A 24,363-nucleotide genomic window follows, 5' to 3' on the forward strand; every position below is an offset into this window, starting at 1 on the left:
AGTACTTATATGTATAAAAGATCCCATGCTGCTAATGGAAAAATATAACAAAAGACGAGTAAAAACATTACCATTTGTTTGACATCCAATAGCCAATTCATAAATCAGTTGAACTGAACAAACTTTGACCTTTTAACTTTTTCATAGCATGCCTGTGATCCATTTGTGGGACCGGCCTCGGTGGCGTCGTGGTTAGGTCATCGGTCTACAGGCTGGTAGGTACTGGGTTCGGATCCCAGTCGAGGCATGGGATTTTTAATCCAGATACTGACTCCAAACCCTGAGTGAGTGCTCCACAAGGCTCAATGGGTAGGTGTAAACCACTTGCACCGACCAGTGATCCATAACTGGTTCAACAAAGGCCATGGTGTGTGATATCCTGCCTGTGGGAAGCGCAAATAAAAGATCCCTTGCTGCTAATTGGAAAGAGTAGCCCATGTAGTGGTGACAGCGGGTTTCCTCTCAAAATCTGTGTGGTCCTTAACCATATCACTGACACCATATAACCGTAAATAAAATGTGTTGAGTGCTTCGTTAAAACATTTCTTTTTTTCTTTTTTTCTATTTGTGGAAATAGCACTTTAATACAAGGAAGATGCAGAATGTCTTGTACAACATGTTGACTTCCGGTCTCATATATGTTTACATACTATCGGATGCAGGTAATTTTAGCAAATCACAGGTAACAGCGGGATGAAAGAAAGAAAGAAATCTTTTATTTAACGACGCACTCAACACATTTTATTTACGGTTATATGGCGTCAAACATATGGTTACGGATCACACAGATAATGAGAGAGGAATACCGCTGTCGCCAATTCATGGGCTACTCTTTTTCGATTAGCAGCAAGGGATCTTTTATATGCACCATGCCACAGGCAGGGTAGTACATACCACGGCCTTTGATATACCAGTCGTGGTGCACTGGCAGGAACGAGAAATAGCCCAATGGGCCTACGGATGGGGATCGATCCCAGACCGACTGCACATCGAGCAAGCGCTGTACCACTGGGTTACGTCCCGCCCCACAGCGGGATGAGGGTGTCTTTATTATATACATGTATAGATCTTCAGCTTTGACTAGATTGGGGGGTGGGGGGTGGGGACCTGTGATGAAAACTGACTGATAACCTCAGTTTAAATAATATGTACATACATCCATATATTCAATGAGATTGAATTTATGTATTTGGAATGTTGATTCAGGAATGTGCAGGAATGTGTGCGGAGGTTGGGTGGGGGAGTCTATATTCGAAAACAAAATCGATATGCCCCCCCCCCCTGCATATGCGCCTGAGATGATAATATAATGTGATCTGTGATGTAATATGTTGATTGTTAATTTGTAATAAAGAGTAACATATAATTTGTAATAAAGAGTAACATAATATGGTTTGTCTTCTCTGATATAATATTATATATTTTTGGTACAAGTGCGCAGTTCATATTTTCGCATGATTTAATCATATAATTTTAGATTACCTATTAATATGCAATTTTGTTGTAACTACATGTACAAAGTAACCATTCGGTTTTGTTCTTGAGTATTTACGCCAATATCGCACATTATTCGATCATCTGCACATTTTAGCGCGAAATATTAACAAAATTAAAAAAGGGCACTTGACTTGATCGAAGATAAATGAGCCGAACTCCCAAAGGAAGCGAGATTTCTAACAGGTTCGTGGGCAAGCTCCTCGGAAATGTTTGAAATAAAGATGCTCAGATGCGTATTCTAGGCAAATATGGAGGATGAATACGAAAAAAAAAGAAGTCATTTATTATATTAATTTATTAAAAAGGGCACTTCAAATTAATTAAACGGCTGTGTGTGTGTGTGTGTGTGTCTGTCTGTCTGTCTGTCTGTCTGTCTCTCTCTCTCTCTCTCTCTCTTCATGTGTGTGCGTACGTGTATATATCTGTGTGTGTGCATGTGTGTACCAAGGTGTAGCTCCGTAACAGTGCAAGCTAAGCATCTTAAAATCAATCGCATTCAATAGATGTTTTTTCACCTGTGATAACAACAGGTACATCAAAGCCGATGGCATAATTATACTGCCCTATAGTCCATCCCACAGGGAACGCCTTTTTTCCATACTATGGAATTTGCTAGAATTTATTTATTATGAGCCGATTGATTTATAAGTTGACTACACAAATAGTATTTATTTGTTATTTCCAAAACACTTACTTTTCTTCTTAGTCAAACCAAACTGAAATTATTCACCAAAAAAACATAGACTATAGTTGTATCTGTCACTCTGTAACCTCGATCCCTTCTCTTCTGTCTCTCTCTGGAATGGGGTGTGGGAGGGCACAATCTCTAAATTGGGTGGGTGTCTCTTTGGAGGTTACAGAAGTGACGTCCATTTTTATCTTTGAGTTGGACCCCTTCCAAAACACCCGCCTCCGGTTCATACGAACCTGCTCTCTGTGTCTCCCTCCTATTCTTCCTATCTTCTCTCCGTCTCTGTCTCTCCCTCTGTCTGTCTCAATCTCTCTCTCTCTCTCTCTCTCTCTCTCTCTCTCTCTCTCTCTCTCTCTCTCTCTCTCTGTATATATGTTAGCTTTTTAAAACACTGGTGAAAACATGCATTGAGAGGCCTCTCATTTTTACATGACAAAATTGTTATACTTACTTGAGTAAATGTGTTTTAACCCTGCATGTAATGTTCTTCATCGTGGTGCAGACAGTGGTTGATTTAAGGATTCATTGGGTAAAAAAAAGGTGGTGGTGGTGGTGGTGGTGGGGGGGGGGGGGGTAACAAGATTCTAAAAAGGGCACATTGAGTTTAGCGAAAATAGATGAGCAGAGCTTCCAGCGGGAGCGAGATCTGTAGGTAGTTCGTGGGCAAGCTTCCAGGAAATGTTTAAAGTAAAGATGCTCAAAGATGGTATTAATTTAATTTTGAACTTATTTTCGTGCTTATAGCCAATTAAGGTTCAAGCACGCTGTCCTGGGAACTCACCTCAGCTATCTGGGTTGTCTGTCTAGTTGTTAGTGGTTAGTGAGAAGAGAAGAGGTGTAGTGGCCTTCAATCTAATTAAAATTAGCTCCACTATTACATGTGGATCTAAAGACAGCCAGTTGGAGCTCATGTCCACCAATCAAAACCTTACTTGCAGAATCCTGCCAGTGATTTAAAACTAACAACACTGCGTAGTCCCCAATGTCCAGGTAACATTTCGTCTGTAAATAATAATTTATGGGTATGGGTAACTATATTTACGTGCCCCTATCCACGAAGGTTCAGGCACGCCCACTGCGGAATTAGCCTCTGACTTCGCCAGTGACTGACTCGGAGCGGAGGGGGGGGGGGGGGGGGGGGGGGTAAGTTTTGAAGTGGGCGGAATTTGGAAAAAAGCCATTTAGTTAGCGCGGACCGACTAGCAGACACTTCATAAACAAGAAGTAACACCGAGTGGGAGCCGTGTTCTGATTGGCTGAATTTCGATTCCTCGGTGAAGCCTGTTTTTTACCTAAGTCTACAAAGAGTACTGCATACCGATACATGTCTGGACTCTAAAATTTTAGCCAAAAATGGTTAAGACTGCTCGGCCGAAAAGTTTTAAGGTGATTTTGAGCAATTGAACGGGCGCCAAAATAAAATGCGTTAGACTACTTATAAAAAAAATAAACATAAGAATTTAGAACTGCTTCCAAAACGTTTAAAGTCTAACTAGCCCAATAAAAAAGGTTGGTACTCACGGAGGTAAAGGTTGGTAGGAGGTTGGTATAACAGGACTCATGGCGAGGTGATGGACTGCCCAGGCCTGAAGTTGGGGAGTCCTTCAATCAAGACCTTGATATTCCTGTAGATGGCTGCCGGATATATATCTCTCAGCACTATCTTGAGGATACGATGGATCGTAGTATTGGTCATATCCGGTATCAAGAGTCCTTGCCTGTACAGTCCGTCCTGTTTTGCAGTCACGTGGATCTGGTTGCCAGTTCCTGTTGAGTGAAGTTGGTATTTTCCAATTCCGTTGGGTAGATTTCGCCAGTTGTTTTCATTCCAAAGTCCCTTCAGTTGGTTGGTGTCAGTGAAGTCGCCGTGGATACAACCCTGCCATTTGGATGGGATGTTTTCACAGACGATAGTCCATTCGGATTGGTCGAGTGTCCCCGGTTCGGACACCGTTGACATCTTCCTCCTCTTGGACTCCCCTCCGGCTGCAGGGTCGGCAACAACATCAATAGAAGGCGCTTGTGGGCTCGCTGGGGGGTCCGTCACGATGACGTGTCCAGTTTTCCATCTCAGCAGGTGGGTCGTCAGGAGGGATCGCCACTGTCAGTGGAGCTGACAGCTTTGGTCCCCCCTGTTCCGCTCCTGGCGAGTGCTTCCGGTCAGAAACTGGGAGCGGCTGCGCAGAGTGAACCGCCCCCGGTGGTTTAGCCACCGGGTTTGGATCACCCTGTCTCGCTCCCGTTGGTCTGATCTTCCTCTTCGGGGCAGGTGGGACCGCTCCTGGCGGTTGAGCCGCTAGGTTTGGTCCCCCCTGCGAAGTCTTAGGTCGCCGCCTCCGGTTCCTCCTCTTCGATCCTGATGAGTTGGTAGCTCCGTAACTCAAGGTTACAACAGCACTGTCTCCATTGTGTTCAATGCGGTACTTGACTAGTGGGCCAAGTACACGCAACACAGCCCCCAGGGTGGGGGGTAGAGAAATCACCACGTTCTCGCTAGACAACTTCATTGTCTGAAGGTCGAGGTAAGAATTTGAATAATAATTTAAATATTGACCAATCACACTTCGCCTTTTATAACGTTATTTGGGAGCATACAAATTCTAAAAATATCGGGCGAGTCTATTTTAGTGGCCGCAGTACAGCGAACCATACCAATACGTACGGGGTGGGTTATCAGTCTTCAATTTTAAATTAAAAATTATTTATTTATTTATAAAATTTAAAAAAACTAAATCAGTCTTTAGTTTTACATTACAAATTATTTATTTTATAAAATAAAACATGTTTTAAGGCATTCGTAATTCACACGAAACATGTCGTATACCCTCAGGATAATTCGGTATGTTTTCAAATTATTTTTAAATCACTGGCAGGATTCTGCAAGTAAGGTTTTGATTGGTGGACATGAGCTCCAACTGGCTGTCTTTAGATCCACATGTAATAGTGGAGCTAATTTTAATTAGATTGTAGTGGCCTTACACCTACCCACTGAGCCCTTAAAGGTAGAGTAAACTCAAACGAGATTTATGTGTTGGAAAGATGCATACCCGGACCACCAACACATACTGACACTTTAACAAATAAAACACTCGTACTTTTAGAGTTAATAAAAAAACATGATTATTCCTGTTAACTTGGGGCTGCCATTTTGTTTCGTTTTTGTGACGTCCGGTGGCATAGCTTGGGGCGAAGTGACGTCAGCTCCGTCCATCCGCTCTCTGCACAGTGTAAACAAACGCTCTAATTTACGACAAGGCGCTTCGCTTTCATTAACCTGACTTGTAAAAGAACATAAATGACTTGATAGTATAATAAACTATTTAACTAAATATATTTCAATTTGCATCAATAGAACGAAATGGAGTTACAGTATTTTTCTTTTGCATATTATTAGGCCTATTGGTATGCTACGTTCGAGCAAAACGACCACTCACGATACCCAAGTGATAGTTTTCTTTTCTTTGGGACTACGTAGGCCTAATGGGTCAGTTTTGTTATTTTAGATGGGGAAAGTCTACTTAATCAAGGGTTTTACAGAATTACTTACAGTAATAAAGCACCGGCCTCGGTGGCGTAGTGGTTAAGCCATCGGACTACAGGCTGGTAGGTACAGGGTTCGCAGCCCGGTACCGGCTCCAACCTAGAGCGAGTTCTTAAGGGATCAATGGGTAGGTGTAAGGCCACAACACCCTCTTCTCTCTCACTAACTACTAACCAACTAACAACTAACCCACTGTCCTGGACAGACAGACCAGATAGCTGAGGTGTGTGTCCAGGACAGCGTGCTTGAACCTTAATTGGATATAAGCACGAAAATAAGTTCAAATGAAAAAGTAATAAAGCAGAACGGCTGATCGATTACGATTAGAGGGGTGTCCGTGCGGTTAACACACAATACCCTGTGATCTTAATAAAAAAGGCACGTATTTTTAGTGTGTCTAGACACAGTGTCTGGGGACCGTCTAAATATACACCTGCCAATCAGGAACCACAAGTACAGGCCACGGAAAAAAAAAACCCCAATTAACTAAGAAAACACTCCGATTATTATTTCAGTACGTGGGTTAATTTATGTACAAACCATAATACAGTTATTTCAACACTTTGACAATGGTGGTTTATTTTGTATTAATAATATATAATTGTTGCTGGCTTACTGGGATGACTATTATTACAAAATATTGCGATGCATCCGCAAAAATCAGGTATGTTTTGTTTCTTCAGTTCGAAGACTAATTCCTGACGTGACACGTTAGGTATTACGTAACCACCAGCTCGTCAGAGGGCGTATTCACTGGGATGATACAAAATGGCTGCGCCCGTTATATATAATAGCCGTCACATTTAACCGTTTTATTAATTATACGATTATACTTGTTGATATTAAGCAATAATGTGCATTATATATCGTTGAATATGCATACCAGGTCAAATGCCTTGATTGTCCCCTTTAAGAACTCGCTCTGGGTTGGAGCCGGTACCGGGCTGCGAACTCTGTACCCACCAGGCTTAACCGCTACGCCACCGAGGCCGGTAGATGGTATTCAAGGCATTTGTGGAGGATGAATTTAATTATTATTATTAAAATGGACACTGGGAATGGGCGCCAAGGGCAGGGGTGGCAACAGTTTCATGAGTGGCGAATACAGCACAATCAATCTTCTGCATATCTTAATATTTTTTTTAAGTCGATTGTCATGTCATGTCATAGGGTTTTACGTGCACATTCAGAGCAAGCTGTTGTAGCGCACGCCTGTCGTGGGCGCAAGACCCGGCCTTGGCCGGCTCTTCCGTCCATGACAGGAAAGGTGGGGGATGGGGAAGGAGGGACCGCCTGCACTGGCAGGTGCAAGGGAGCACCAGCAGCCCGATTGAATCGGTAGCAGGCGGGTGGGGGTGGTGGTGGTGCTATGGAATTTGAATGGAGCCGTTAATGCCAAACAGAAAGTGGTGCGCAATTTTGTTGAGGAAATGTTGGCGCAGTTTTGAACGGTTGGTCGATAGGTAAATGGCCGAGCTAATATAGGTTTTGATATTAGTGAATCGAGAGTAACTCGTTAATTTTAGACCTTTACAATGCTGTGGTGTCTCCCTAGGTTGCCTGATCGCTTCTGGTCGAGGCATCACCAAGTACCAAGTTATTACCAGCAGCAAGTAGCCTATTGGGGGTTTGAGTGGGGGAGACCGATATTCTTTTGTTCAGCTTCCCCCGGGTGCATTGCAATTGTGTAGTCGGAACGGTATTCTTTTGTCCGGTTCCTTATTAGAGCACGTGCTGGGCCATTAAATGGTGGGGGGGGGGGGGGGGGGGGGGGGGGGGGGGGCGGATGCATTGTTATCATTAGTCAATGCATCCTGTGTACTGTTGCAGTGAGCGTGTAGTCTGTATGTAAATCCTAGTTTGGTGTTAAGGTTGTACTTATTGTCTTACGTCCCTACTCTAGTGAATTCAACGGTCATCATGACCACCCATCCCCCTCCGTCTTTGTATAGCATTGAACACAATGACGGAGGGGGAGTTAGACTAATCTGGCTATCTAATTTGAAGGGTGGAACCCGTATAGTGTAGGTATTGGTTTAAAAAGCCTAATGCTTGACATACTTAACTTTATTACCAATCAATGAAAGAAAGAAAGAAAAAGAAAGAAAAATAGGGTTAAAGTATTTAGTAGCAGTTGTATAGTTGACAGCTAAGTAATTAACATAGTTTTAACTTAGGCAACTCCAACAACCCAACCATGCGTTTAAAAGTCACGGGTGCAGTCTCAGTCTGTGTAATTCCCTGCACCCACCTGGCATCCTCGTCTTCTGTCGCTAATAATGCTGGTCTGACCCACGGCACCATCTAACGACTGGCAGTAGTAGGGGCTAGCTAGCTAGAGTATTGTAGGTGGTTGCATGTACATCTTAACGGTGCCAGTAGTAACTATTGAACACTCTCTGAAGTGGTCAGACTAAGTCCACAGCTGAAGGCTGTTGGAAAATGGCAGGTGTGTCACTATGTGGCACCGATGGCAACTAGTCCGAGTACTCTGACTGTAAGAGACCGACCTCGGTGGCGTCGTGGTTAGGCCATCGGTCAACAGGCTGGTAGGTACTGGGTTCGGATCCCAGTCGAGGCATGGGATTTTTAATCCAGATACCCGACTCCAAACCCTGAGTGAGTGCTCCGCAAGGCTCAATGGGTAGGTGTAAACCATTTGCACCGACCAGTGATCCATAACTGGTTCAACAAAGGCCATGGTTTGTGCTATCCTGCCTGTGAGAAGCGCAAATAAAAGATCCCTTGCTGCTAATCGGAAAGAGTAGCCCATGAAGTGGCGACAGCGGGTTTCCTCACAAAATTCGTATGGTCCTTAACCATATATCTGACGTCAAATAACCGTAAATAAAATGTGTTGAGTGCGTCGTTAAATAAAACATTTCTTTCTTTCTTTCTGACTGTAAGAGAGCTAGATGGACATTTGGACTAGGGCTGATATCTGTTTAAATGTCCGTCTAGCCCTCAACAGTCAGAGTATTCGGGCTAGAGACAGACAAGCACCTGTCGTGCAAATAATGTATGCCTGCAACCTTTTAGTACTCCTGGTGGTCCTGTAACGTCTACACCTAAAACGTTAATAAAAACTGTTGTTTTAAAAACAACAGTAATTTATATATTATAGATTTTTTATATATATATTTTTTTTTGCCTTTTCGAAACCTGAATTGTGGATCTTCCCACCTGAGGGTTAAATTACAGCAAGGAAGATAGAGAAGAAATGCCCGACACGGAAGATGCTCAGGGTGGAGCACCGGACTCCACTCAAGCAGAAGATTATAGCGAGTACAGACTTCCCAATGCAGGTGCATAATTTACCATCTGCTTTAAAGACTAATATGACCAATTAGGCGGCTAATTTTAAAACCTATGTTCCCGTTTTAAAAGACAATGGTGAAAACATGTATTGAGAGGCCTATTTGGGGTTGAGTGATAGGGGAACCCGGAAATGTTCAAATGGTAGTCCATGGGCCAGATACCCCCCCCCCCCCCCCCCCCCCCGGGATTTTTGGAGACAAGTATTTTTTAGATACCTCATTATATATGAATATGAATCTGCTTGTCTGCAGCAAAAATGTTGGTGAATTAAAAAAAATATCGCCATTTCTGGTATTTGAAAGGGGGTACCGTTGCACATTTTGTGTCCCAAAAACACTATATTGAAAAATTAAATATAGTGATAAAGTTGTCATCCATATAAATTTTTAACAGATATAAGGCCAAAATGAATGATATTCATACTATACTAGATGTTAATAGTAACAAACCAAATAACAATGCAATATGTGGTATGAATAATGATATAGGCTACTCATCGGCAAAAGTTAAGCAATGCCTGAAATGTATTATTTTCTATATTTACACATATTTTGGGCTGCTTGAACCTTTTACTATTAAAAATTGCACTGTATTTAATATATTGAGGCAACATTATTCAAATATGGTTCAGTATATCTGCCTATACTATACTCAACAAAATTAATTAAGGTCCAATAGATATTTTAGCATTTTCCTTTAAATATGGGGGGAAATACAACTTCTTCCGTTGAAAGTTGTCAGCATTGTGGCATGTTCTTAAACTTAATGACTTAAATAACATTTTGAGGGAATACAATGACAAAAAACATTCTGAACAAATGTGTAACAAATACTTGCCTAATGCTCATTTCAATATTTTTCATAAGTATGTGAAATCCCAGTGTTTTTTGCATGTATAACCAGTAACAGTCTACTGAAACAATGTATAGAAGCCATATATATGACAAAAACATGCTAAAATAATATGACAGTAACAAAGAATTATATTATAATATACTCTTCAAAAAAAGAAACGCAAAAGGGTACAAATGGGTTATAACTCCGATTTTATGTTTCCTACCGGTTCATGCTTTGTGAATATAAGGTCATTGCATGTCCCAAACACATTCCCACGGTTACATTCGATAAAACGCAGCTACTGTACAATAAAGTTCCAAAATGTGAATATTCGCAAAAACGCAGCCACGTGCAAACCATGTCACCACTGCACGTGCGTTGTCTGCACGTGCAACATGAACACCAACAGTATAAAAGTGCAGGGTGTTCGCTTGCCTGGCCTCTGTATCTGGCCGACAGTTGACAATCCAGGACATGCCACGTCTCAGTGAACCGCAGAGAAACAATGCCATTGGCCGACTAGACGCAGGCGAATCCAGAACGGCCGTTGCCAGGGCATTCCATGTGTCCCCAAGCACCATCTCCAGACTGTGGGACCGTTACCAGCAACATGGATCAACACGTGACCTCCCTAGATCCGGTCGACCACGGGTCACTACCCCCGGGCAGGACCGCTACATCCGGGTACGCCACCTTCGGGAACGATTGACTACTGCCACCTCCACAGCCGCAGCAATACCAGGTTTGCGCAGGATATCTGACCAGACCGTACGGAACCGCCTACGTGAGGTAGGAATTCGTGCCAGACGTCCAGTTCGAGGTGTCATCTTAACACCACAACACCGTCGACTCCGACTGCAGTGGTGCCAGATTCATCGACAATGGCCTCAACTGCGATGGAGACAGGTGTGGTTCAGTGACGAGTCCCGATTTCTGCTCCGACGTCATGATGGAAGATGTCGCGTGTATAGGCGTCGTGGTGAACGTTATGCGGCAAACTGCGTGCAGGAAGTGAACAGATTCGGCGGGGGTAGTGTCATGGTGTGGGCAGCCATCTCACACACTGGCAGAACTGACCTGGTCCACGTGCAGGGCAACCTGAATGCACAGGGCTACATTGACCAGATCCTCCGGCCACACATCGTTCCAGTTATGGCCAACGCCAAAGCAGTGTTCCAACATGACAACGCCAGGCCTCACACAGCACGTCTCACAAACGGCTTTCCTACAGAACAACAACATTAATGTCCTTTCTTTGGCCATCGATATCACCGGATTTGAACCCAATTGAGCATCTATGGGACGAGTTGGACCGACGCCTCCGACAGCGACAACCACAGCCCCAGACCCTGCCCGAGCTGGCAGCAGCCTTGCAGGCCGAGTTGGCCACCATCCCCCGGGACGTCATCCGTACTCTGGTTGCTTCAATGGGCAGGCGGTGCCAGGCAGTTGTCAACACACGCGGAGGCCACACCCGGTATTGACTCCAGATGACCTTGACCTTGGTGGTGTGTCCTATCACTTACTCACAATGGACTAGAGTGAATTGTGAACAATCCTGCAACATTTGGTAATTATCGGACTCACCATTCAATAATTAAATCAATTCTCCAAATGTTACGACAATGTGGTTTTGCGTTTCTTCTTTTGAAGAGTATATAAGAAAGTTTACTAGCCCTTAATTAATTTTGTTGAGTATAGATGTATGTGCATCAATATTATGAATATGTCCCTCTTTATTAAACACCAGTGTTAAAAATTTAAAGCATCAGTTTTGTGTACCTACCATAATTTCTTTTGCATTACATGTACAAGTCATCTGTCTCACAGAAGTTCATCTTATACTAGTCTGTGTTTGTAATATTTTTAGATTTGCCTTTATATTTACATTGTGCTTAACTTATGCTCAAGTGTATAAATCAAATATTGTCTAGGAAAGTTTTGACTTCCTTTTATATTCCTTTGCATTTTCATGCAATTAAAATATGTCTGTCATGTTCACAATTTCTGGTATTCTCCTTCTCCAGGCTCTGCTCTGGTTCCCCCATCAGTATGTCCATCAGCTCTAATGGTATCATATCACTATTTCATCTCTAGTGTGCCTTCTAAAATTTCTCAGCTATATGACCATTTGATTGGGAATAGCCTGGTATGCGTGGCATGACTGATACCAAATGACAACTTTGCAATTTGTTCTCTTTATGTGCATTCTCAGTGAATGCATACATGTAGAGTGGAGAAGGCTGATTTATACTCTACTGTAGTTCAATATTATTATCCTTGGTTTGGCAACAAACATTTCCAGATATTTCTCAAGTCATGATGTTTTTGTATGTTATTTGCACCTGCACTCCCATAGAGAAGGTATATGAAATGATCTGCTTCTTAAATATATGAATATCAATTTTTGCTGAACTTCCATGAGCTAACAACATTTCAAGGAAGTCTTGGTGTTGCTTGAGAATGTTCAAAACCTCCAGTTTTCCATTCTGCATAAAAGCACTGTTGGTATCATAGCCAGTAATGGCAAGCACAGCAGGAATTGCTAGTTGGTGTTTTCCCTGCATCCTTAATGATGCTGTGCACATCTATAAGATGCCTCTTGTTGCCAAATTGAGTGTATACAAATGTCTGTATTTGGGATGGTGAACTGGCAGTAATATACAGACATTGAAGTATAATCTTTGTTTCTGCATTTTCTTGTGCACTTTACAACACCCTCAGACATGGTTTGCGTTTGAAACGTGTACTTTGTCTCACAAATAGAACCCTCTTCCCAAGAAGCTGAGGGCAGAGTTTTCTTTTTTTCATTTAAATGGTCTTCTAGTCTCTTAAGACCTTTGTAGGGATTCCTTAGATCAAGTGTGGCTTGGAAGAACCCCTTTCACATGAGAAATTTAGTGCCAAACCACGAATGCTGTTATTATGCTACTGTGGATTAGTTGCAAACCTTCCATCCAGTAGATATTCCCTGAAAATATGCTGTACCAATAGAGCAAATTGGAAGAGAGCAAATTGCCATGTTCTCATATGGTATTAGTCATATCACGAAGTCCAGGGTATTCCTCAACCACATAGAAATGGCTGAGAAATGTCCAAAGAAATACTGAAGCTGAATTGGATGGTTTGTGATCTGATAACAAAAGCTGTTGACATACTGAGGGAGGAACAAGAGAAAAGGCCCAGAGGACAAAATAAGAAATTACAGATATTGTGAACATAACAGACATTATATTTGAGTCAGATGATAAGACTGAAATAGGAAAGAAAGTCAAGTACTAGATATGCCTGATGACTATATCTGATGTCAATTATATAAACCTAAGCATAAATTAAGCACAATTTAAATACAAATATGTTTTTAAAAATAGTACAAGCTTTTGTGAGATAGATGAATTGTAAATGTTTTAACAGACATGCCGAGGAAAGGTACTTATAATTGGCTGGTACTAAGAACAGACGGACATCTTCATAAATTTGTGAACATAGTATATAAACTCCATATACTTGCAACCATATTTGAATAATGAAGCCTCAATATGCTATAGAAAAAAAGCCAGGTCAATTGGCTTTTTTTAATAATAAAAGCTTCAGGCAATCCTAAGTATGTGTATACATACGTGGTAATACATTTCTGGCTTGCTTACTAGTAACTTATTTTGAGAAGTATATAATTATTCATACCTCATATTATATTGTTTTTGTAATTGTTAGTTTAACATCTACTGAAATAGAATAAAAGGAAGGATGTAAAATAGAAAATTGTAAACTTCACATATATCATATTTGGGTCACATAAAATGATTGAGAATTGGGAATGAAAGTTAGATTTTTATAGTGCTAGATATTTGCCTGATGACAATATTCTATGTAGATATCAAATATATACACCAAAACGTAAGTTAAGCATAATATAAATAGAACTGCAATTCTAAAATATTACAAAAAGCAACAAAAAACCTAGCTATTGTAAGATGAACTGTTGTGAGACAGATAAATTGTATATGTAATGCAGACTTGCCTAGAATGGTATGTAAATTCACTTTTTATCTTTGTAAGACTTGTGTGTAATATAAAAATATCCATGTAAATGGTTTATACAGCATGTACTGCACCATATTTAAGTAATGCTGCCTTCAGATATTAAATACAATACAATAATAAAAGGATCAGAATGTTTTAGATACGGTATGTATATATACACATCAGAGGTGGGGAAAAGCCTTTTTTTCCCGGTCTGGGACTGATTCTCGATCTCTGAGACCGAAAAAAAAAATTAAAACGCGCGTTTGCCGGTCCCATTTTTGTCGGTCCGAAGCACCTGTCCATTTCTATTATTGGAACAAATTCCTATCAGTCAGCCCAGACATCGTATCTCGTGTTTCAGACGTTTGTGATCGACTGCCACTAGGCTAGACATTTGTCAAAGTCTCTGAGTCGGTCAAGAAATTATACAGACATTAATGATAGCACCATTCTTGGTTTAGAGAGCCATCAAGGTATTACACTCCAATTAAAACAAAGGACCCAGAATTTGCAACTAGTTACAATCAACACCTGTCAACACCTGTGTACGGAGCTCTGTCGGGTCGAGTGTCCTAGTCCGAAGCAAGAGGCTTTTGTGCAATACAAACTGCTTAAAATAGCATAAAATATAATGAAATAATCTATAAATTTATTTATTGTTGATTGTTCAATGTAGTGTATCCAATAATTATAAAGGATTTTAAAATTAACAAAAGGTTTCCACTTTTTTTTTTAACAAGTGGGAGTAAGCAGAACAGCTAAATGTACTGTTATCTCAAGAGCCAGTAGAGGTCAAATTTCATCCAATCAGTGATGATGTTATTACTCTCTTTGTCTAAACATGTGCTAGCTCAGGCTGTCAAACGCTTCAACGGTGCCATCTTTTATTAATTTTCAAGATACAGTACTGAATACTCGTACTTTTTATACATATATGGGAATTAAAATTCATAACTTTTATTCACTTTTTATATTATTTATTCTATTACAAAAATATATACGAATTTGTGGGGGTTTTCACTGATAATATGTGTTATCGCGTTTTTTTTTTTTTTTTCATGTTTATCGTTTTGCGTTCATGATTCAAGATAGAAACATTTTTTATCACTATGACACAAAAAAAAACTATTTGGCAAATATCGTTTTTTAAATTAATGTTTTTAAATTAACTCTACCCCCCCCCCCACCTACCCCCCCTAGACCACCCCCCCCCGGTAGTGATGATAATCAAGTGGGACCATTTGACTTATTTTCGTGCTTATTCCAATTAACCCCTGATACACATACATAGAGAATTAGCGTATATCGGGAACAGTGTGTAGTTCTTTTGCTGGTGAGTATAGAGAGGTAGATAGAGAGACCAGATAGAGAGATTGCTTTGAGGTTTGTTGTATGAACATGTAATTTAGCATGAAGAGCATTCATAAGTGGTCTTAACACCTATCCAAAATATGTCTGGTTAAAACTTGAACATTGAACCATACCGTTTTTGCGAACCATGTAGTAATACTCAGGACATTTCCAAATTCATTGACTCACACTATGCTTAGTCAGATGCATAAAATTTATTATTTTTTGGTGGAATACATTCATCAGTAACCCACATTTAAAGTCAAACAAGTTTGATCGGGTTTTTTGAAAATTTGCTCAAACATTCACTTTGATCAGAAATTTGCCCTGTTAAAAATAAATAGGGTGCCTACACTCAAACGTGCCCTACAGGCACACCCACCAACAGATTGCCTGCAAACAAGCTGATTTGAATATGTCTATGGATAGGCTTCAAAGATATACTCATCTTGAAAAATCCCTAAGGGGCAGGGGGGGTATAGTGGGCCCACGGTCTATTGGTTAAAGGGGTTTCTCTAATTCCTTCCAATTACTTTGTTTCGAAGTGGAAAACGTCCTGGAGTCTGAGTGGGAACCCAATGTAGTGGTCATGAGAATATCTCCTCTAGGCCTCCAGACATTTCCCCAGGATATTTTTAAGGTGCTTACATTTTCACTATCAGTTTAACACAAATGCAAGTGCCAGCTTTGTTGTCTATGAACATTAGTAATTGACTGTTGTTAAAGGAAAGGGTGCTGAGGGCCTTGAACCTAATTAGGTATGGGGAAACCACTGGCCTCTGTTTTGTAAACAAATCACCTGGCAATGATTCTAGTCTGCATACCATAACGATTACAATAAAATTGAGGCTTTTTATTTTAAAAATAAAAATAAAATAAATAACTGAAAGCCTATTTTTAATTGGCAGTTGATAGCCTGAGTACTCTGCCATTTGAGAGCTAGACTGATATTTGGACAGTTATGATAGCTCTCCAACGGCAGTGTACTCTGCCTAGGCAGTTTATTTCTCGGATACAAATATCAATATCATTAGCACTTGAATTCTTAGATGCTTTGGGGGTGAGATGTACATGTAGCTCAGTGGTAAAGCGTTCGCTTGATGCGCGGTTGGTTTGGGATCGATCCCCGTCAGGGGGCCCCATTGGGCTATTTCTCACTCCAGCCAGTGCACCATTACTGGTACATCAAAGGCTGTGGTATGTGCTATCCTGTCAATGGGATTGTGCATATAAAAGATCCCTTGCTGCTAATCGAAAAGAGTAGGCCATGAAGTGGTGACAGCGGGTTTCCTCCCTCAATATCTGTGTGGTCCTTAACCATATGTCCTACACCATATAACCGTAAATGAAATGTGTTGAGTGCGTTGTTAAATAAAACTTTACGCCATATAAAAGTAAACATCATAACTGTCTTGAATATATAACATTTGGCATGTACTAGTACACTACACCAGGGAGACTTTGTAAAGATTATTTTTGCCAAAATTAAAAAAACAATTGTGACGGAAGTATATATACCATTTTTAAGCAGTAAGAAATCATTTATAAAATGCAAGATGTTGCATCTTGCAGGTTTTGTTTTTCTTCTACATGTACATTTTGTATATTAATTATATATTTGCTGTAAATTCCAGTGACATCAGAAGAACTTGACCTCTCCACTGTTCGTGTCTGTCTTGTAGTGAACGGATTGCAAACCAAACTGTTAAGCGGCAAGCCAAAGAATGCAGAAGTCCAAGTGAATTTTCAAGAGAGGTATACTTCACTATATGGCTGTCCATATGATAAAACCAGTTTGAAATGTTGTAAACCAACCCATTGTTAGTGAGTCCATTGGTACACATTGATTAGGGAGGAAGAGATTTATACATATAATGGGTTGAGTTTCATTCAAAGGTTGCCTACATGTACATAGTCGTCTAAAATATAAATTTTGTATGATACAGTGTACATGTACCTTTGGTTAGATCGAGATAAATTTTCACTAAATATACATGTACACATGTACATAATATAAAGGAGAAGAAAACATGTCAGCCGTTTTTTTAGGTACTATAGGGGTTGGGTTCCTTGAAACATTGTTTTTCAGCCCTATATAAAGTGTGTTGTAATTGATCAGAAATTTGGGCTAGAGCTTTATTTTAGTGGTCTAGTGGAATTTACAAACCCACTAGCCATCTGGTTAGTGACTTTAAAAAAAATTTGTCATACACTGGATATTGGGTTTCTGTGAATACCCTTTTAAGTTTTTGAAATACATGTTCATTGTTGCATTGTACATGTGTCCTGAATCGTCCAAATATGTGACAGTTCAGAATATCTCATCTAATCACAGACAAACATATTTTATTTATACATTTTGGAAATAGTACGTTGCCATGACATATAAAATACATTGTTGTTCATTGTGAAATCTAATGCTGAAACTTTGATAAGTACTAACAGGGAACATTTTGTTTAAAAAAATCTTGATTAGTAATATTTCTAGTCAATTAAAAATTGATTAGCAACCATTGTTTAATGTTTTAACATTGTGTAGCGGTCGCAACACAATACTGAACAAACTGTTCCCTGACCAGGTATTAATTTAATCAATTTGAAAATTGATTAGCAACTACCGTTTAACGTTTTAGAATTGTAGAGTGATTTGTGAAATGTGCATGGTGAATTAGGAAACTGTTTCTTGATGTCTGTGATATATGAACATGTACTTTATGTAATGCTTTCACAATTTCAGATCATTTGATGTTACTGCAAAAGTTACAGTTGACAAGAAAAAGGTTATTAAATACAGAAAGGTTGTCAAGAAATTGCCCGGAGAAATCGATAAAAGTAAATGTGTTGTCAAGGTTAGTTGTGTGCATTTGGTATTATTTAGTGTGTGACTTCAGGATTTTACGTTGCACCAATGTCAAGGTGATAAACATTGTTCCCAAAATATGTATGCTCAAAATAATCACACCTACATTAAGTACAAACATGCTGATCTCAAAACCTTCAACTCAAAACTATCAAATATTAAGCTTTAATTAATTATTAAAATAACTTGAAATGCATTTCTGAAATTCATAATATATATATATATTAAAATAGTGATGCTTCTTTTGATATTAAGAATATTTCATTACAAATTTACAAGAAAACAAATTCAACAATAAAAAAGTTTAATGCACCATTATTTTGTTTGGATAAAGAAAACTGAATTTGGCACAGAATCTGAAGCAAAATTTTACAAATACCTTTAATTATTTAATGGTATACTGGCATATCGACTGATTTTAACAGTGCTACATTGTATATGGTAGTACTGCATTAAAAATATTAATATTTTATTTTTAGTATAAGAAAGATCAAATCATCTTGGATCTGAAGAAGACTGAGGAATACTCGTGGGCAGTACAGCTGTCATCGTCAGGCTTAGATCAGTCTCCGGATGAAGATTAGTCAACACTACTGTCAAACCTGTCTATGAAAATTGTCCTGTATTATACTAACACTGATGTTAATGAACTGGAGGCCTTCTTATACAAGTGTACTCAGTATACAGGTTTTCATTAAATGAGGTGCTTATAACTAGTTTGTTGGCACTACCACCAAACCTCCTATAAAAACCACTAATTAATATACAGAAACCAGTTTTAATGAGCTTGGTGGCCTTCTTATACAAGTGTACTCTGTAGACAGGTTTTCATTACATACAGTGTTTTTAACAGGGTGTTTTGACACTACCATTAAACCGGTCTATAAAAAAACTAATGCCAAAAACTAACCTTAATCACCAGGTGGTTGTCTTATACAAGTGTACTCTTGTAAACAGGTTTTCATTTCATTATATGAGATTTATTATAGCAGGTTTGTTGGCACTACCATCAAACCTGTCTTTAAAAAGACCCTCCCTGTAATATACCCCCCCCCCCCCCACACACACACACACACACACACAAAAACAACAACTTAATGATTGGTGACAGTCTTATACAAATGTCCTCTGTAGACAGGTTTTTCGTTATAAGAGGTGTTTATAACAGGTTTGTTAGCTGTTGATGTTCACAGAATCTACAATTTGACCGGGACATTTCTTGCATTTTGTTCAACTGATTTGGCTAAAATCAGGGCACGAACTTAATGACGGCACGGACGGCAATTGCTGTCGTTGAGATGTGAATTGCCATCGGTAAAGTTCCTCAACAATGGCAAAATGTATACACCTGGTGTACATTAACTGCCAGTATTTAACATTTTCACATTTGAAGTGTCTACATACAGCAAAATAGCTTTTGAGTTATGTTTATTTGCTGCAAATGTTACTTTTTAAAAATATTGCCATACGCAGGCTCAAAATTGCTGTTGGTAGGCCATTTCACCCATGGCAATTCTATTAAAAATTGCTATGGGAGACAAATTCTTAAGTTCGAGCCCTGAAAATTATTAGATCTGAAATGATAAGGATGATTGTCAGTCTGCATTAGTCTATCTTCACCTTTCCACCAATCTAATACCTGGTCAGATAAATGCAGCAAAAAGGAAATAGTTGCACCATCAAGAAATGTGGAGCATTTTCAGAAATTAGTTTGTTTTCCTAATTAAGCATGTGTGCCAAAGTTACATAAATATGTTACTTTGGTCTGTATAATATTTTGGTAAAACCAAAAGTCATTTGCATGTACATAATACCGTATGTAATATAAAATGTAAAAAATGACAAGTTATTATACTTTTAACATTTTCACTGATTATAATGCAATCGTCACCTGCTTATTTGTCATAATCACTGTTTAAAACAAATCAAGAAATTACGTTTTGTTGTCGATTGTATGATTGTTAATTTTATCCAAGTGCCATGAAGGGAAGTAACTCTGTTGTACTTAATCATGAATCTTACTTAAGTGGCCAAATTGTTTGAGTGAGGAATGCTTGATGAATCCAAGCAGTGCTTCTTTTGTATAGCATTTCACATATGTATCACTTTGAATACACTTCATAATACGAAAACTACTTTAGTAAATATTTGAATTTTCATTGCAAAAGTTGTTTTATTTTATAAATTAAATATAGGTCACAATATAGTTAAAGGGAACAATATTACAAAATGTTAAGTAACCGAAAGTTATTTCACATTATTTTTTACCCAGGTGACAAATTGTTTGGTTACATGATTTATATTTGCATAGCTGGTAAAGAACGAGTTATGTAATCAGGTATGTATTACCACAAATAAATGTTGGGTCTCATGTTGGGAATTAATGTGCTTATATCAATTTAATGTTCAAGCACATTTGTTGCAAGCAAAAATTATGACCAGAAATTGTACTCTGAGTAAGAGGCCATGGGGAAAAAAAAAAATATTGTACAAATTATTAGATTAAAATGCTGAATTGATTATTAAATTATTATTTACATAAAATTTAAATTGAGTTTATGCAAAACGTTTCTAAAAATATATATATACATGTAATCCTGACAAGTACTGTAATGCCTTTAAGCAAACTGATTTGCAAAGAGATGGTATTTCTTTAGTTGACCACTAATGTGCTGTAAAATCTAAATCAAGTGAAGAATATTTTTGGAATAGTCTGCAACTGTTCATTTTAAAATGTTGTAATATTATGTACTTTTATGGTTTTTGGAATTATAATGCATATATACAATGCTGGCTTTGAAATAAGCATACCTGTAGAGTTTGGTAATCCTTGTACAGATTACCACGAAATACAGATCTGGTAACCTGGGCCCAGTTTTACAAAGCGATCTTAGTGATAAGATATCTTTGTAAAACAGGAGATTATGACAGATTTACATAGCTTTTATAATGCTAATGATAAATGAAGGTTGTGGGATGACATTTGAAATGTCAATATTTATACATTTTTCAATTTATTATTATTATTTTTTTTTTACATATACAGTAGAATCTCATTGGCTCGAACGCCCAACGGTCGAACCTACATGTATTCTAAAACCAAGAATAAAGTCCTGATTTTTCTCTCTATTAAACCCTTTTATTTTGGTACTAATTGGTCGAATACCCCTGGGGTCGAATAGAAGCTTTCTCTCGAACCAATTTATTGGTCCGAACTGTAAAATTATACATATTTAGCTCGAATGGCTAAGTCTATCCGAAGAAATATAAAAACTAATTTATGTAGGAATGACAATCATGTTCCAGTTTTATATATTCTCTATTATATAATTTTGTCAATCATATTTCATATGATATTCCATATTTTCTCAACGTTGTCAATATGTCGCAAAAGATTTTACAGCAGCATAATAAAGAACGACTTTTTAAATTAATAAATATTTATAAATAGAGACTACCAGTATGTTTTTTATTTGTTTATTTAACGGTGATAAATAATTGTTAAAAATATATATCTCATCCAACATTTGACAGTGATTTCGTTACTCATAAGTCAGTCGGACCATCTCGCCCAAGCCGGTTTTACAGAAATATGCAAGGTTGTCCCGATTGATATTTGTGTTACAGAAGCACTTGGCAATGGCCTAATGCATGGATCGAACTACCTGATGGATCGAAAAGACTTTGATGCACCAACATTGTTCAAGCCAATGCAATTCTACCGTATATATGTATTACAATTATTAACCAATATTAATATACTGACTTTGCTAATTGATATATGCTGAATTTAAAATTTTTTTTTTTTTATATTAGTACATGTATATATATATTTAAATTTTCTTAGATGGATTTCAAACAGATTGAATTAACCAAATATGTCTTTAAATGTAACAAAAGTAACCCCCCCAAAAAAAAAGAAAGAAAAAAAAAAGAAAAAAAGCTTGTGCATTTATTTGTAAGGGAGGGGGCATTAAGACTAGTAGTGCCCTTATATCAGGGGGTTGTTACATTGTGTCCTTTATAGGCCCCTGAACATGGAAGTTTGTTAAAAAAAATATTTATAGACTGAGCAAAAAATATACATAACCTAGTTCATTTTGTTAAACCCATTATGATGTCCTAAATTTAAAGTGCAAATGGAAAATGGGTTACGCAAAACCTGACTTGCATAAACCTGCTTTATGACAAATTTGACTTACAGTGTTTACTTAAATTGCCTGTTTTTGTTTCTTTTACTTTTCTTTAAAGAGATTTGTAGAACTTAGCAATACAAATTATTATTGTTTTAATTTTTCAGTTTCAGATTAATATTATTAAATCCGACTTGATCTGAACCATCACTTTACTAAGACATTTTATTGTTATGATACCAACATTTATTTTACAAGTTTGACGAATATTCCTACTATGAATCACTCACACACACACACACACACACACACACACACACGTATATGTATATATTATATGTATATATATATATATATATATATATGAATATGTATATATATATATATATATGTATATGTATATATATATATATTTATTATATACATAGCAATGAAATATATAGATCTACGGAAACCATAAAAGTCATATCCGGTGAAAAGTCATATTTTCACTGTATTTTAGCTACAGTGAAAATATAGAAATCGTATTTACTTTTTTGTAAAAGTGCATGATTAAATTATCTCCCTTTGTCTCGTTTCTTCGTATTTAAGTTTAATGATTACCAATGCATCTGATCGTATTTGAAAAATAAAAAAATGTAATTTAAACAACTGTACCTATTAAAAAGGGATACGAAGTACAATTACGATAAAATATTTAAAACGAATTGAATACGAAGCTAAATAATGATGACACAATGTAGTATCATCGAGTGTAAGTGTAAGAATTTAACGGCATTCGACTCGTTTTGTTTTTGTGGGAGTTTTTGGATGATCGCTTTGTCAAGTATGTTTGCAACGCAGTATTATTAAATAAATGTTAATAAAGATCAATTTTATTCAAATTTCTTTTTAAAAGTCTATGGTCAAGTACATTTTTAGCCAAGTTTCATAGGAAGAAATATATCATGACGTTATGTGTTTTCGATAGGATAAGGTAAAGATATTACCAAGAAGCGAAAGATATTGTCAAAAATTAGGAAATATGTATATAATAAATATACCATTTCATCGTGTTTTTTCCAAATACGATTTTTATGTCAACTTGTGATGTGCGAAAACCATATTTTCACTCATTGCTTCACAATTCGTGAAAATATGGTTTTCACACATCACGAGTTGACATCAAAATCGTATTCGAAAAACCCCATGAAATAGCCTCTATATATATATATATATATATATATATATATATATATATATATATATACATGTACATACATACATACACACATACATACAGACAGACTGTTGTATATAAAGGGCATTGACCAGGTTTCAGCCAGAGGATAAGGATTGTAAAATTAAATACCCTAACAATTTTGAAATTAATGGACACATTATTATAATTGTTTAGAAAAATTATAGTACCCCGGTAAGAGAACTGAAAATGTGTCAAGTATATGAAATGCAGTGTCCAATTTGAAAAGAATTCAGGTCCATAACTACATATTAGGGGAATTTATAATCTGTGGTAATTCAGTTGTCCTGTCAAGTAAGTGTCATCATATCATTTTGATATGCATATATTAGTAATTATTTATATTTATGCTTCTTTTTTTACTTTTTGTTTTATTTATTTATTTAATAGCTTGGTGTAAGCATTTCGAAGATCTGATTGGGCTTTCTTGTCATCCTATGTCAGTTGATAATGAAATGGATGTATAATAAACATAATTTGAAGATTTACAGAACTTTGTCTTTTCTTATTTGCTTCCTTGAATAAGCATATTTTATGTTATATTTATTTTTCTGTCGTGGATGGATGTGCCTGAACATTTTGCATAAGAAAATTCTACAGCCAGTCAGGAATGAATGACTGTTAAACACCACCCCAGGACGACTACATTCGGGAATGAATGACTGTTAAACACCACCCCAGGACGACTACAGTCGGGAATGAATGACTGTTAAACACCACCCCAGGATGACTACAGTCGGGAATGAATGACTGTTAAACAACACCCCAGGACGACTACATTCGGGAATGAATGACTTTTAAACACCACCCCAGGACGTTAAACACCACCCCAGTCAGGAATGAATGACTGTTAAACACCACCCCAGCACG

General features: G+C 37.9%; 1 protein-coding gene across 1 annotated transcript; it reads left to right on the forward strand.

The window, feature by feature from the left end:
* Positions 1 to 8,939: 8,939 nt before the first annotated feature.
* LOC121380937 lies at positions 8,940 to 21,618 on the forward strand. Its single transcript, XM_041509978.1, has 4 exons — positions 8,940 to 9,034; positions 16,895 to 17,015; positions 17,998 to 18,109; positions 18,600 to 21,618. Exons 1-4 carry the CDS (start codon positions 8,950 to 8,952, stop codon positions 18,702 to 18,704), a joined length of 423 nt encoding a protein of 140 aa, XP_041365912.1. The 5' UTR covers positions 8,940 to 8,949; the 3' UTR covers positions 18,705 to 21,618.
* Positions 21,619 to 24,363: the final 2,745 nt, after the last annotated feature.

This window comes from Gigantopelta aegis, chromosome 9, assembly GCF_016097555.1.
Source record: "Gigantopelta aegis isolate Gae_Host chromosome 9, Gae_host_genome, whole genome shotgun sequence".
NCBI classification, from domain to species: Eukaryota; Metazoa; Mollusca; class Gastropoda; order Neomphalida; family Peltospiridae; genus Gigantopelta; species Gigantopelta aegis.

Coding starts and splice junctions, on each gene's coding strand:
- LOC121380937 (XM_041509978.1), top strand. CDS start 8,950: ATGCCCGACACGGAAGATGCTCAGGGTGGAGCACCGGACTCCACTCAA. Junction 9,035..16,894: donor GTACAGACTTCCCAATGCAG/GTGCATAATTTA, acceptor TGTAAATTCCAG/TGACATCAGAAGAACTTGAC. Junction 17,016..17,997: donor CAAGTGAATTTTCAAGAGAG/GTATACTTCACT, acceptor TCACAATTTCAG/ATCATTTGATGTTACTGCAA.